Below are 13,315 nucleotides of genomic sequence, written 5' to 3' on the forward strand. Positions count from 1 at the left end.
CATAAGATAAACTATAAAGCATGCAGCAAAGTTTTAGTAAGTCTGGTGCTGTTTTACATCTGCAACCAGAAGCTGTTAGTAGGGGGATGATTCAGTGAGTAAGTTGCATGAACTAGACACTAAGTTGGTCTTATGATAGCACTTTGGTGAAGACAGCTGCTGCCTGAACGAAGCCATTTTCGAGGGGCAGGGGAGCAACTAGCTTCCCTTCCAGCCTCCTTCTTCATGGCTGAGGTTCCTTGTGTGTCTTGCCTTGCTTCCTTTCGGGGTGAGAGTCCTGTGGGATACTGGAGGGAATGAATAGCTACCTTGAGGTGAGAGCATGTCCCTGCCCGTGTCCACTGGGAGATGCACTGTTAACTCCCTTGGCTTTTCTAGGGATGCATGCTTCATGGGAGGTTTCCGTAAAGCCCTGACCTTTTCTTCTGTTTCTGGTCCTGACTCAGGGTGTGGAGCACCTAGGAGACAAGGAGAAAGCCAAGTTTTGTAGATGTCTGTGGTTTTTGCCAACTGTCTCTTCTTTTTGGGGACCCATCTCTCCCCTGCTCACACTATGTGGTTTGGGTGGAGCTGTGTCCATTCCCTGACTCTGGGGATGGGCGTGTGACTGGCTAATGAGCACACTTCATTGTCTTAGCTGCAATGATTGGGTCTAGGTTGGGCATGCAACTCAAGCCTGGCCAATTAGAGGCAATTCTGGTACTTTTGCAAGAGCTTTTAAGGGGCATATCCTTTCTAGTGGGGTTAACAGATAAGAAATTAGCATGAAAATGCAGGAGGCCAGGGTTTAGTTGGTTAAGCATCCAACTCTTGATTTTGGCTCAGGTCACAATATTGCGGTTTGTGGTTTTGAGCCCCATGTCTGGCTCCGTGCTGACAGTGTGCAGTGTCTGCTTGGGATTCTGTCTCTCTCTCTCTCTGACCCTTCCCCCTTGTGTGCACTCTCTCACTCCCTTTCTCTCTCTCAAAAAAATAAACTTAATAAAAAGAAAAAAACCAACCCATGCAGGAGGCCATCTTTACTACCATATGGGGACATGTGAATATGACCAGAAGGCATCGACTTCTAGATTTCACCCTTTTTCTTCCTTTAAAAAATGTTCTCTGAAGATGATGACTCTGAGGAGGGTAAACCATGATTTAGGAGACATTTACATTAGGGAGACCCACATCCAAGTGCCTGCCTGAGTTCCCTCAGGAACACCTAAACACAGGTGATCTACCTCTTCTGTGTGACTTTTCTTTTGAGGGATGTTGGGTGTGGAAATGAATCTCCACTGGGAAGATAAAGAGTTCTGCTGGAGGTTCATTGGCTTTAAATGGACTCCTCAGGGGGTTCAGGACTCTGGGTGGTTCTTCTGAGATGGGAGGTAGTTTCAAAGCCTTTGGCACCTGGAGAAAATTTGAAAACAAAACGAAACCCAACGTGGCAGGTATTTAAAAACTGCTGCTTGCAGAGGACAAACAACACTGTATCTTCTTGTATCTCTAGCACCAGGTGCTGCTGGGTGTGATGTAGCTTCAGTACCCATGGCTGAGAAGTAAAGCCGACCAACCGACTAACCGGGGAGCTGGCTGTATGATCAGAGTGGTGCCGCTTTGCTTCTTGGGAACTGGGAAATGCCCCTCCCTTAATCCATCTTTTGATTCCTCTGAGATGTATAAACATGATAAATTCGACAGCCTTCAAGACAAAATATAGTCTTTCTTTGTCTTGCAGCCGAGGAAACTAAGCCGGGTTGGAATGATATAGCTGAGATTTCTGTGTATGGAAAGTGAGGAATCCCTGTGTGTGTTGCTAAGGGAAAAAAGCAAGGCACAGAACACTGACTGTGCAACATTTTAGGTTACAAAGAGCAGAAAGTAGGAATATGCATTTGTATTTGCTTACTTTATGTAAACTCTTTAAGCCTCAATTTCTTTTTCTGTAAAATGGGAGTAATCATACTTGCTACCTGTGAGTATAGAATGAGCTAATTACACGTAGTTACAATAATGTTTGGGATTAGAATTTTTCATGGGATATTTCTTTGAGAGTAGGCTCTTCTCTCATTAGGTATAGTCTTGCCACTTGAAGAATATCTAGGTATCTTCACATTTCTGCAATAGAAACATAGCTGAAAATGAATCACCATGTGACAGAATCAGTGGCAACTTTAGCCCAATTTTTTGTGTCCAAAAAACCCCAACGTGTGTGTGTGTGTGTGTGTGTGTGTGTGTGTGTGTGTGTGTTCAGAGAGAAAGAGAGACAGGGAGAGAGAGAGAATGAGACATTGAGGGTAGTAGTACTTAGGGTCTCCTCTTTCCAGTTACTCAAAAGTTACTGAGGGGAGCCTGGGTAGTTCAGTCAGTTGTGTCTGACTTCAGCTCAGGTCATGATCTCACAGTTCATGAGTTCGAGCCCTGTGGTGGGCTCTGTGCTGACAGCTTGGAGCCTAGAGCCTCCTTTGAATTCTGTGTCTCCATCTCTCTGCCCCTCCTCCATTCATACTCTGTCTGTCTGTCTCTCTCTCTCTCAAAAATAAATAAACATTTAACAATTTTTTTAAAAAGTTGCTGAAAATTCCTCCTTTTAGTTTGCAGCTTTTAACATATGAATTTGGCTCTGTGAAATGTATACGTGTTCTGGGTTTCAAGGAGTTCAATTTCACAGGAGGAAAAAGAAAACTGTTTTTCATTTTGTGTGTATGTTCAAAGAGAAAACAATGATCAGAAACACACGCAAACACCCTACATGTTTAGAGTTGGATGAGGAAGGAAATTCAACCAAGTATATGCAGGATGATATTTAAAATTTTGAGACATTAAGAAAATGATTAACCAAGTGTATGCACATAGGATCTTTATGTTCCTAGAGACCTTAACTGTCTAGGTGCCAGCTGCCCACCAACTGCCCTTTTCTGAATACTGACCTTGTGCATTTTGTTTGACAAGGTTTGCATTGAGAAATCTATGTGGAAATCCAAATGATTTGTGTGAGGTATGCTGACAAGCCAAGCCTTAATTTCTTTATTCCAATTAAAACTTTATATAGAGTTTTAATATAGTGGAAAATACTGCCTTCCTCTGCTAAACCATATACAAGGGTTGAAGGAAAGGACTCCTGTCTTCTGAGCCTGCCTTGGTTCTGGGCTGACCTGGGGTATGAAATCAAGGGCTTTCCTTAGGCATGCAGTGACTCTGGCAGATCAGGCCTACTGTTTACCCTGGTTCAAAAGGAACTGGGGAAGACAGAGGCCTTTCTGGTATGGATGGGAAGGTTTAGATCAGGTTAGATACAGGAAATCTGAGAAAATCCTGAACAGACTGAAAATAACCTCCCTCATCGACACCAAGACCACCTGGAATGCCCATGCTCCTCCAGTGTTACTTCAGAGGACATGAGTCCCCACAATGAACTAACATTGCTATAGTTCCCAATCCAAGACAAGATACTTTCACAAAAATGCATCAACTCATTTCATCCTTCCATCAGCCCTGTGAGGTGGGCATTATTATCTGTGTGCACAGATGAGGTCACTGCAGCTCAGAGGGCTTGAGTTCATGCAACTGCTACAGGCAGAGCATTCCAGAGTCCCCACTTGTTCCTGCTCAGCACAGGTACCTCCAAACCATGGAAGACCCACGTAGAATTGCAAGGCAGGATGATGCCAGAGACAGCTAGGAACATTCTCGGGGGAAATGGTGTACTTGACTTTTGAAAATGTTGATAAACTTGCCAAATTTACTGTACATTTTCAAAGGTGACAGATCCTCAAGCAAATCCATTGCTAAATTCAAGATCTCTAGCATTTTGAGTTTGAAGTGGGTCAACTGCTTATAAGCTCAAATTCCGTCCTTACAAATTTACAAATAACCCCCAACCCCTTAATAGCACAAAGGACTCTGTTGCCACCAGAGTGCGGTAATATCATATGCTTTAAGGTAGAACTGGGGCAGCTGAAACTCCTTGTAGTGCACCATTTTCAACATTTAGTAAATTACTACAGCTTTATTCTAGCTGCACATGATGAGCTCAATAGCAAGTAGGGCCAGTTCTCTGAGACATCCCTTTTAGTTGTCTCATTGCTAGATTGAGATTAATCTTTTAAGAGCAAGCATGCATGCACATGTGCACATGCACACACACACACATACACACAACCTTTTTCTTCTTCACTTCCCCAGCTGTGTTTTTCTCTGAGCCAGTGGCAGGTGCTATAGGAGGGAAAAGGCATCTTTCAGCAGGAGGCTCCTGTAACAAGTGACTGCTTCTGCCCTTGTGGAGTTTTATATTCTCTTGTCTGTCTGTAGAAATAGGATGGGAATGAGAACTTATTAGTTGCAGGTATGTGGACAGACAGTTGACTTTCAACTTCTATCACTTTGGGGTTAATAGGAATAGAGGCAAGGACAGGCACTGAGACAGCCATGGCTTTGGCTGAGGCAGGTTCAGGGAGTCCTAATCTCATTACCTGGGTTGGGTTCTTGCTGGCAAGTCAGGTGATGGAGAGAATGATAATAATAGTAGCAGTTAACACATACTAAATACTAAATACAGGAAAAGAATTATACAAAGTATTTTATGTGCAATAACTCACTTAATCCCCACAATAGTCTTATGAAGGGATTATTCTTATCCCCAATCTACAGGTGAGGAAACTGAGCCTCAGCAAGATCAAATAACTTGCCTAAGATCACAACTGGAAAGTGGGGCTAAACCCAGGCGGTCTAATTGCAGTATGCGTGCGCTTGAGTACTAGGCAAAAAAGGGGGTTGTCAGTCTTGTGCCACCTTCGACTGGACTTTGTTACTTTCTAAGATAAAAGACATGAGGAAGTGATGCTCAGCATGCCTCAGTGTTCTTAAATGAACTCTGCATGATTAGGGTTACCCATATTAACAAGTAAGATGTTTGGCTTCTTACCTCTGAGATCTGCCTTTCTATTGGGGAAGGCCCCTCCATAGAATGTAATGTGGGATTTGTCACTCAGGAGCCAAGAATGATCGATGCAGGCATGCCCAAAGGCCCTTCTGGAGGTTTGCTGTATTTTTTCACTGTGGCTCTCCTTTGAAGTGTGTATACGAGGGTGATTCTCTATTGATGTGTCCTGGGGAATGACAGATACACATTCCTGTAAACAGGCTTTGTAAAGGAATAGAGCAGGTTCCTTTAACAGTCAGACCTTGCGCTAGACTGTAGTTCCAAGGAAGAAATCTCCTTTGCAGCCTAGGAAGAAAAACATGGTTGTAATAGCAAGATCTCTAATGTTGTTTGTTATAATAAAACATTTTACTATTCATAGAGGAGGAATGACCTTTAACCATGCCTGACATATAGTACTTTCTTTTTCTTTCATATAGTGCTTTCCTGAAAAAAAATTTAAAAAACGAAGCTCTATGATCCTTATCTCTATGCATTGTAAAAGGTCTCTCCCTTTGCCCTTCTGCCATGTGGCACCTCTCTTCTCCCCCTTTCCAGCTCACAGTGACCTTCTTGTAAGTCAACTGAGCTTGAAGATAGGAGCATGTGTTGTCTATATTGCTCTGAACCACTGTCATCTTACACGCGCGCACACACACACACACACATACACACACACACACACACACCTTAGAGTTTAGAAAGCATTTTTACATTTTAAGGGATTTAATCCTCATGGTAGCTAGTGAGTATGTATGATAACAGCTCCATTTTACAAAATAAGTAATTCAGGCTCAGTCAGTTACGTTTCTTTATCAGGCTCACCACAGCTAGTCATATCCGGGATTGAAACCAAGGCTTTTCCAACTGTAAGGCCAAGAGCTCTTTTCTAGAAGACTCCAGTTGCCTAGATGGGGCAAAGAGTGTAGGGAGACTCTGTGGTTAAAGAAATTTGGAAAACCATGTGTTAAAGTTAAACCAGCTACTTCACCTATAGAACTTCCCCAAATGGTTTATATTCAAATGTGTCCTGTGACTCTCTGGGAGGAGGATATGGTATGCAGCGTTTCCCAAATGTATATGGCCACAAAATTCTTTTTTTCATTGAGCAGCTGGCAGTGTTCCACATGTGATCCTTTGGAAAACCGTAGTCAATAGGCTCGAAGTACTCTTCCCTTCTCTGGATGGTGAAGGGAGGGAGTATCCCCTCTGGAGTCAAGAAGAACAATGACACAGGGGAGCCTATTAGAAATGGTACCTCTGCCTGGGTTTCATCTTCCTGGCATGGCTGCTTCCTGAGTGGCAGCAAGTGAATCCCCTGGCTGTGATTCTTGGCTACACAGCCCTCGTCCATGCGTCCACCAGTCCCAGCTTCCCCTTCATCCAGGCCCTGCTGACCTGCAAAGGTGAACAGTGCATCAGCCGTGTAAAGCCAGAGATGGGCATGGTACTGTTAGCTGCTTCCAAACTGCCTCCCTTCTTGCTCCTCTGAGCAAAAGTGTTGATCAAGGCCTTTGTTCCCCTTCCTTTCTTGTTTCTGCATTTCTGCTTGTGCTTATATGGAGGTTGGCTTATAGCCAGGTCTATAGAACAGAACTTCACTGGGATCCAGGAGGCTCAGGATTGAGTCTTCATTTCTTGGACTCAGTTTCCTCCTCTGTAAAATGGGGATACTGATTTCTTTTGCCTTTGCTTCCTTACAAAGTTGTCTGGCACTCAAAGAATGAACATGCTGGCCCTTTGCAAACTGTGAGGGACTGGAGGGTAACAGTGGTGTGATTATGGTGGGCTGACCAGCAGTCCTGCTCTGTTGTCATTGAGATGTTCAGTCTGAAGCACTTGATTTCCTGGGCTGTCTGCTGGTTGTTTACTTGTGGAAAAGCCTTTGCTGAATGCACTGTGATGGACGGCTGCTCAGCTCTCTGAACTTACCCTGTCTGTGCAACCCTCAGGAAGGATCTGAGTCAACAGATGACTCCAGCATAGTTAACAAATCTTTCATCGATGGGGTAAAGGGTCCTGCAGCTATTTTCATCACTTACTCAAGGTAGATTTATTGCTGAAACGATCTGGCAAACCTTCCTTGTTGGAGCCGTTTTAGCAACACCTCTACTCTTGGCATGCCTCTGCATAGAACAATGTGGGGCTGACTTTCAACCAGGAGCTCTGGAAGCCTTTCAGGGGCCCTGTATATGTTGGAACTCTAGACTTCTGGAGGCTCCCAGCCAGCCTTACCTTCCCTCTTTACCCCCAACCCTTGTCATTCCCTTACATCATTCCCATCCTTAGTGTCAGTGGGTCAAAGGCCAAATGCCCACTCAATAGACTACTCCCTCCCTCCAACTCTCCTTCCTCTGACCATTGGCTCCTGAGAGCTTCTCTGGGGTCTGAGCCAAAGCTGAGAATGTTGGTGCAACAGAGGCAGACTCAGGCTCTTGTTTAGAGGGGTCCGCTCAGGTTTTAGTGGCCCAAGGAAGCCTCATGAGCCCTGGGACCTCTCAATCTGAGGAGGCCCAGGGCCACATTAGGTCTGCCCCCAAGAGGACCTCAAGTCCATACAGAGTGTGGCACTAAAGACCTTTTTGTGTGTTCTAGAATGATCCTTTGGAGCCAAGCCAGACTTCAGGTCCATTCTTCCTGGTCCAATTCATCTGGAACCAAATATATTTCTGAGAGTAGGGGAAGTGAAACTCTGGCCAAGTGGCCCCTCGCTTATATGGTAAACTGTCTAAACTGGGGCAGAGGGCACTGTAGGTAGGGGGATATGGAGAAGCATTCTTCCCTTTGGCTGTATTCTAGGTGATGTTGAATATATGACTCAATCTGTGCAAGGGAAACCAAGATTTTTCTCAATAAACATCATCTCTGGCTCATTTACTTATGCTTAATAGAAACAGGTGTGCAAGGAAGGTATTGGAATTTCAGCTGTTGAAATAAGACCACAAAACTTGGTCTCTCTGTCTCAAAATATGAATCCAGATTATCCAAATAATGTGAATTTGGGTAACAATTTAGAGGTCTTAGAGAGCCTTATTATTATTATTATTATTTTACCTCTTTTGTGATTTTTAACAACAACACAGAGAGGGTGGAATACCATTACTCCATTTTACGGATGAGCAAACTAAGGATGCAGGGAGCATAAGTGATGTGACCAATATCACATTGTTGGAAGAATCTTAGATTTGCAGCTGGGATTTTCCTACTTTTCCAAATAAAGTGGAAAAGAGAGGGAAGCCAAGGGGAGATGAAGTTAAAACCAATAAAACAGTCAGCATTCAAGTTACAGCCTCTGAGCTGTTTTTACTTCTTTACAAATTGATTTTTGATCCTTGCGATTTTGAGCATTTGAGCATTGCAATTAGTTAGTAATTATGCTTGAAAACACAAGGCAGGGAGGTCTAGAACTAACATTTATTGAGCACTTACTATGTGCCAGATACTACTTTATGCCATTTAACTCCAGCATCCAACCCTATGAGGTGAAGGTGGGTGTGGTCATCTCCATTTTATAAGTGAGGAAACTGAAGCCCAGAGAGGTCACATGGCTTGAGATCTGGTGCTAATGGCCACATGTTTAATTATAATTCTATATGTCCTCTGTTTTCTTCCTGCTTATTACAACTCCTTGGCATATGGGATTAATTAAGGAAATTGCTTGATCCCTTAGGTGTGTAGTGTTGATCCACTCCCAGAATTAAAGTACTGCAGTCCCCTGTCCAGTATTTATAGACCCTGGGGGGGCGCCTGGGTGGCTCGGTCGGTTAAGCATCTGACGTCGGCTCAGGTCATGATCTCACGGTCTGTGGGTTTGAGCCCCGCGTTGGGCTCTGTGCTCACAGCTCAGAGCCTGGAGCCTGTTTCAGATTCTGTGTCTCCCTCTCTCTCTGCCCCTCCCCTGTTCATGCTCTGTCTCTCTCTGTCTCAAAAATAAATAAACATTAAAAAAATTTTGTTTATAGACCCTAGGGCATCAAAGTCTAAGGATATTAACTGGAGACAGTAGGATTTTGCAGAGTGCATAAGGCAATGTCAAAATTGGGTGCTACCTGGGGAAGGACCCATTCCCAGGACATGGGTGGCCCAGAAACTTGATCTCTTCAGTGTCCCAGAATCAATTGGTCTGGATGTTGACCCACATTAGCAAAGTGTAGAGTGACTCTATAAACCAGTGTATTAATTTACAAAGAGAAATATAATTGCCTGACCAGCATATTTCCTATAGATGAGCTACATGTGGACAAGGTTATGACCAAGATTCCATGGTTCCAGAGTCAAGTCTTAAGGGTGGTGTATGGCAGGAATGTTTAATGGCACCAGGCTCTGAGAACCTGCCACATTCTTCTCCATTCATTTGATAGACCAGATAGTCTATTTATCCTGGCCAGATCTTTTTCCAAGGACAGGGCTCAGGTAGACACTACCTTAATTTCTGGAAAAGTACTTCTTCATTTCAGAAAAATTAGCTTCATATGATGTTAGTCTCTTGTTCTTACCTTCTCTTTTCTCAAAAACCCTGGCATTAGACAATGCCTTATTCTTTGTCCATTAGTGCTACCCAGTCATCTTTTCCTATTTCTCCTTAGTAAAGGCAATTTCTGGATCTTTTAATGCTGCAAGTTCCCAAGAATATTACTGATAAGTAAAATGTTCATAGTACTGAACAACTTACAGACAATTCACAATAATTTTCTGTACACTAATGAGGCAAGTCTCATCATGTTCATTACAGAGACGAGTAAACAGAAGTTCAAAGAGGTTAAGTGACTTACTCAAGATCTTACATTTAGTAAGAGAAAGGACAGGCATTGCTCCAAAGCCTGAATTTTTTCTTATAACATTGCCACAAAACCATAGAATTAAAGAATATTAGAGTAGAATAGGTTTAAGAAATCATCTAAAATCTAGAGTCTAGACTTGCACTGTGTAATACAGTAGTCAATAGCCACATGTGGCTGTTTAGATGTAAGTTAGTTGTAAGGAGGTAAAATTTTAAACCTCAGTTTCACAGTCACACTACCTACATTTCAAGTGTTCAATAGCTGCATGTGGCTAATGGCTACTAATTGGATAGCACGTATTATAGAACAATTTATCATTGTAGGAAGTATGTTTGGATAATGCTGGTCTAGACTCTAAATACAATGAAACCCAGGATCCCTAGAACTTATTTTGGTGAACTCCATTTTAAAGTGTTAAAAATTCAAATATTTGAGATCTGGTCATAAAATCAACATGTACCTTGTTCAAAAGATTTTCCTTGTTGAATCCAAAATGAAGGGAAGACAGGCAAGAGATGGTATTTTGGAGGTACACCTGAAAGATCCTGTTGTGGCCTGAGATTCTTTGGTACATTAAGTTGACTGTCCTGGAGCAGCACAGAATCCTTGATGTATCCTGAAGAGTATTGGTAGAGTTATTGGCCAGGAGTTATTGGTAGAAAGAGTGGTCACCGGTCCAGAGGTCTTGGAGATAACTACAACGTTCCCCACTTGCACTAGTCTTGGCCTTGGTCATTGCCCATTAGAGAAGACAGTTAGTAGATGGGAGGGATTAAAAATCAGATAGAACCCATAGAGGGTTCTCTGTTCAGTGTCTTTCATGCTTCTGGTCCTGTGCCACATATGTGTTTCTTCCACTTCACCATTCCCAAGAACTGGGTCTCCCTGGTGGAAGAAACATGGCTGCTTCTTTGGGTTTGGGTAAAAGGCTCCTCCTGCTTCAGGGGGAGAATCTAATGGTTTTTACTGGATGTATCCTACTTGCTATGTAGGCCCCATGATTCTCCATTCAGTCATTCTACAATTATTTATTGGGGGCTACCACTGCTAGGCAGTGGGATAGACACAGAAGAACCAGACATAGGCCTCTTTTAAAGGCACTAATAGTCTGTTGGAGAGATGAAGCTCTTCTGCGTTCAATTGTTTGGCCCCAAATGTTGATGTGATATAAGGTCAGAAAATAAAGAGCTCAATATTGGCTAGAGTTGTCAGAGAAGCATTTGTAGAAAATGTGGGTCTGAAGGGTGTGGAAGGGTTATCATTGGGGTAGAAATATGGGACCAAAGAACATACTGGGATTATAAAGGTAATGAGCTCTGAGATGTGATGGAAGGGGTAGCCGAGGCCATTGGGCCAGTGATCTCATACCACAGTATTGCTATTGTTCCCCCAACTTGAGGAGACATTTTCTTATCTTAAGAGGAGTTATTGTCCTTGAAGATGTTGGGGCCAGGCTCTGGGGCAGTGGTCTGCTCTGTCCTCTGCCCCACCCAAAGATAAACATATCTTTAGTTAAGAGGCTCTTTCTCACAAGTGTTAAATAAATAGAACTGCCTGCAATACTGGGCCTGCCATGAAGGTAAAACCTACTGGACAAGCCCACACCTCATCTTCCTTCAAGTCATCACTCATTGGGGAAATAGTTGTTTTCTCTCCTTTTCCAAGGTAAACCTATAAAGTAAGAAGAAAGTCAGTCTTCTTGTGGTCCTGTTTGTGCTGAAGAAATGGCAAACATGCAGTGGGCACTGGCAAATCCTACTTCTCACTCCTCTCATCCCCAGTAGGTTTGCCAAATAAAATATGGGATGTCCAGTTAAAATTGAATTTCAGATAAACAATGAATACTTTTTTAGCAGAAATATGTACCAAATGTTGCAAGTTTTACTCTGTGTGTGTGTGTCTATCTGTGTGGGTCTCTGTTTATTTGCTAAATCTCTGGCAATTTGAATCCCCAGTAGTTTCCTGTTTTCATTTTTAAGCCTTTACAGAGTGCATTTGGGGTCTCTGTTCAGCAGAAGGGTGTCCATCTCCTAAGTGGATGATGCTGGAGAGCTGCCATCTTTAAGAGGAGGAAGCCTAACATTTCTACTTCCTGGAGGTCTGGGATCACCTCAGAATGGGAACTAGGGAATATTGGGGTGAATGTGGAGCTGGCGGTATGAGGAGATCTGCCTTCTGGTCCCAGCTCTGCTTTTGGCTGAATGACTTTGGACAAATTATTTTGTCCCCTGGGCCTCTTTTCTTTATCTTGTAAAAGAGAGGGATTGATTGGAGGATCTGAAGTCTCTGAGTAGAGAAGGTTGGGAAGAAAATTCTGCTTAGGATGTACAGTGTGAAGGTCCTAAGGGGAGCTAGAGAGAAGGCAAAACTTCAGGCTGTATGTTCCTCTGCAAATGTTGGGGAGGACAAAAGGTAAAAGGTATGATAGAGGCTCTCAGCTCCCAAGCTTGAGCACCTTTGCCTTAACACAAAATTGGACCTAAATTCTGATGTTTCAGGACTTGATGGAAAAAAGACTCTCACACCAGAAGGCAGGGCAGCTCAGGATGTATATCCTCCCACCGCCCCCACTGACCTGCACATTGGAGCCTGTACATTGTGTCAGGGGGCCATGTCCGCAAGAGGCCTCGGAGGTATCTCTTGGCTGAATACCCAGGCTGCATCTGCCGTTGGGCCTGGCTCTCTGGTTGGCTTCGGAAGTGGAGGTATGGTTGCCAGGTTCTGTCCTGCTCCCTCTGTGGGGACACCATGGAAATAGCATGGCTGCTGAGCCCTGAGCCTCCCAGTGATACAGGCTGGTTAGCACAATCCTCATCAGTACACTGGGAGACTCCTGGAAGGTGCCTAAAGGCACAGATGCCTCAGCCAACAGACATAAACCAAGAGCCCACAGAGCAAACCTCTGAAAGGCCCCTGTAGATTTTCAGTTGGAAGGAGAAGGAGAAATGAGAAATTCCAGACCCCATCTTGAGACAAAGCATCAGAAAAGAATAAAGAGCTTCAAAAGAAAACACATTACTTAGTTCAGCCTGTGGAAAGAATTTTAGCACCTTAAAAAGTGGCCCTGTAGGGCAATGGGAAAGTCAGCTCAACAAGTCAGCATCAGCATTTAATGTTTGTAATATGAATAATGGAACAGACAAACTATGTTCATGTTAACGGGAAGCCTTGCGTTTTGAAAATATCTGGCTCTGCTGCATTTCATTTCAGCCCAGGAGAATTTTCTGGGAACCTACCTGCCAAAGTCAGTTCCACTGTGCAAGACATCATGTGGAATAAATGTGAATAAGAACATCTTACACTTGGCCGGGGATATATATTCTACAGAGAACTTTCACCTCATTATAATCCTTTAATGTGGATGAGTTAATACTATAACTACTTAAATGATGCAGAAACTCTCTAACTATGATCAGTTAAGCACAAGAATAGCAAACATGAGGACTTGTGTTGACATCTATCCTCCTCCCCCTTGTCCGTGGTAGACATCACCAATCAATCATGACATTCTTGACTGATGAGCAGTTTGTGATTTGAGTCCTTCTCTTAAAGAATTTTTTAAAAACAGGCATAATTAAGATATAATAACATGCACAGGGCTAAAATGTTCAGTTTAATAAAATCTGACAAT

General features: G+C 43.3%; 1 protein-coding gene across 5 annotated transcripts in view; it reads right to left on the bottom strand.

The window, feature by feature from the left end:
• Positions 1 to 13,315, bottom strand: part of KIAA2012 (KIAA2012 ortholog) — a 109,353-nt gene that overhangs the window by 79,186 nt on the left and 16,852 nt on the right. For 4 of the 5 annotated variants that reach the window (XM_058708891.1, XM_058708902.1, XM_058708908.1 and 1 more), the window contains exons 3-9: positions 12,260 to 12,419; positions 10,145 to 10,300; positions 6,162 to 6,301; positions 4,907 to 5,090; positions 4,145 to 4,287; positions 1,224 to 1,392; positions 309 to 458 (exon numbers count right to left, since the gene is read on the bottom strand). In XM_058708891.1, the coding sequence (XP_058564874.1) occupies positions 309 to 458; positions 1,224 to 1,392; positions 4,145 to 4,287; positions 4,907 to 5,090; positions 6,162 to 6,301; positions 10,145 to 10,300; positions 12,260 to 12,419 (1,102 nt within the window). The remainder of the gene's footprint in view (positions 1 to 308; positions 459 to 1,223; positions 1,393 to 4,144; positions 4,288 to 4,906; positions 5,091 to 6,161; positions 6,302 to 10,144; positions 10,301 to 12,259; positions 12,420 to 13,315) is intronic. The other variant, XM_058708911.1, reaches the window with a different exon arrangement.

Source organism: Neofelis nebulosa, chromosome 2 (assembly GCF_028018385.1).
Source record: "Neofelis nebulosa isolate mNeoNeb1 chromosome 2, mNeoNeb1.pri, whole genome shotgun sequence".
In the NCBI taxonomy this organism is placed as follows: domain Eukaryota; kingdom Metazoa; phylum Chordata; class Mammalia; order Carnivora; family Felidae; genus Neofelis; species Neofelis nebulosa.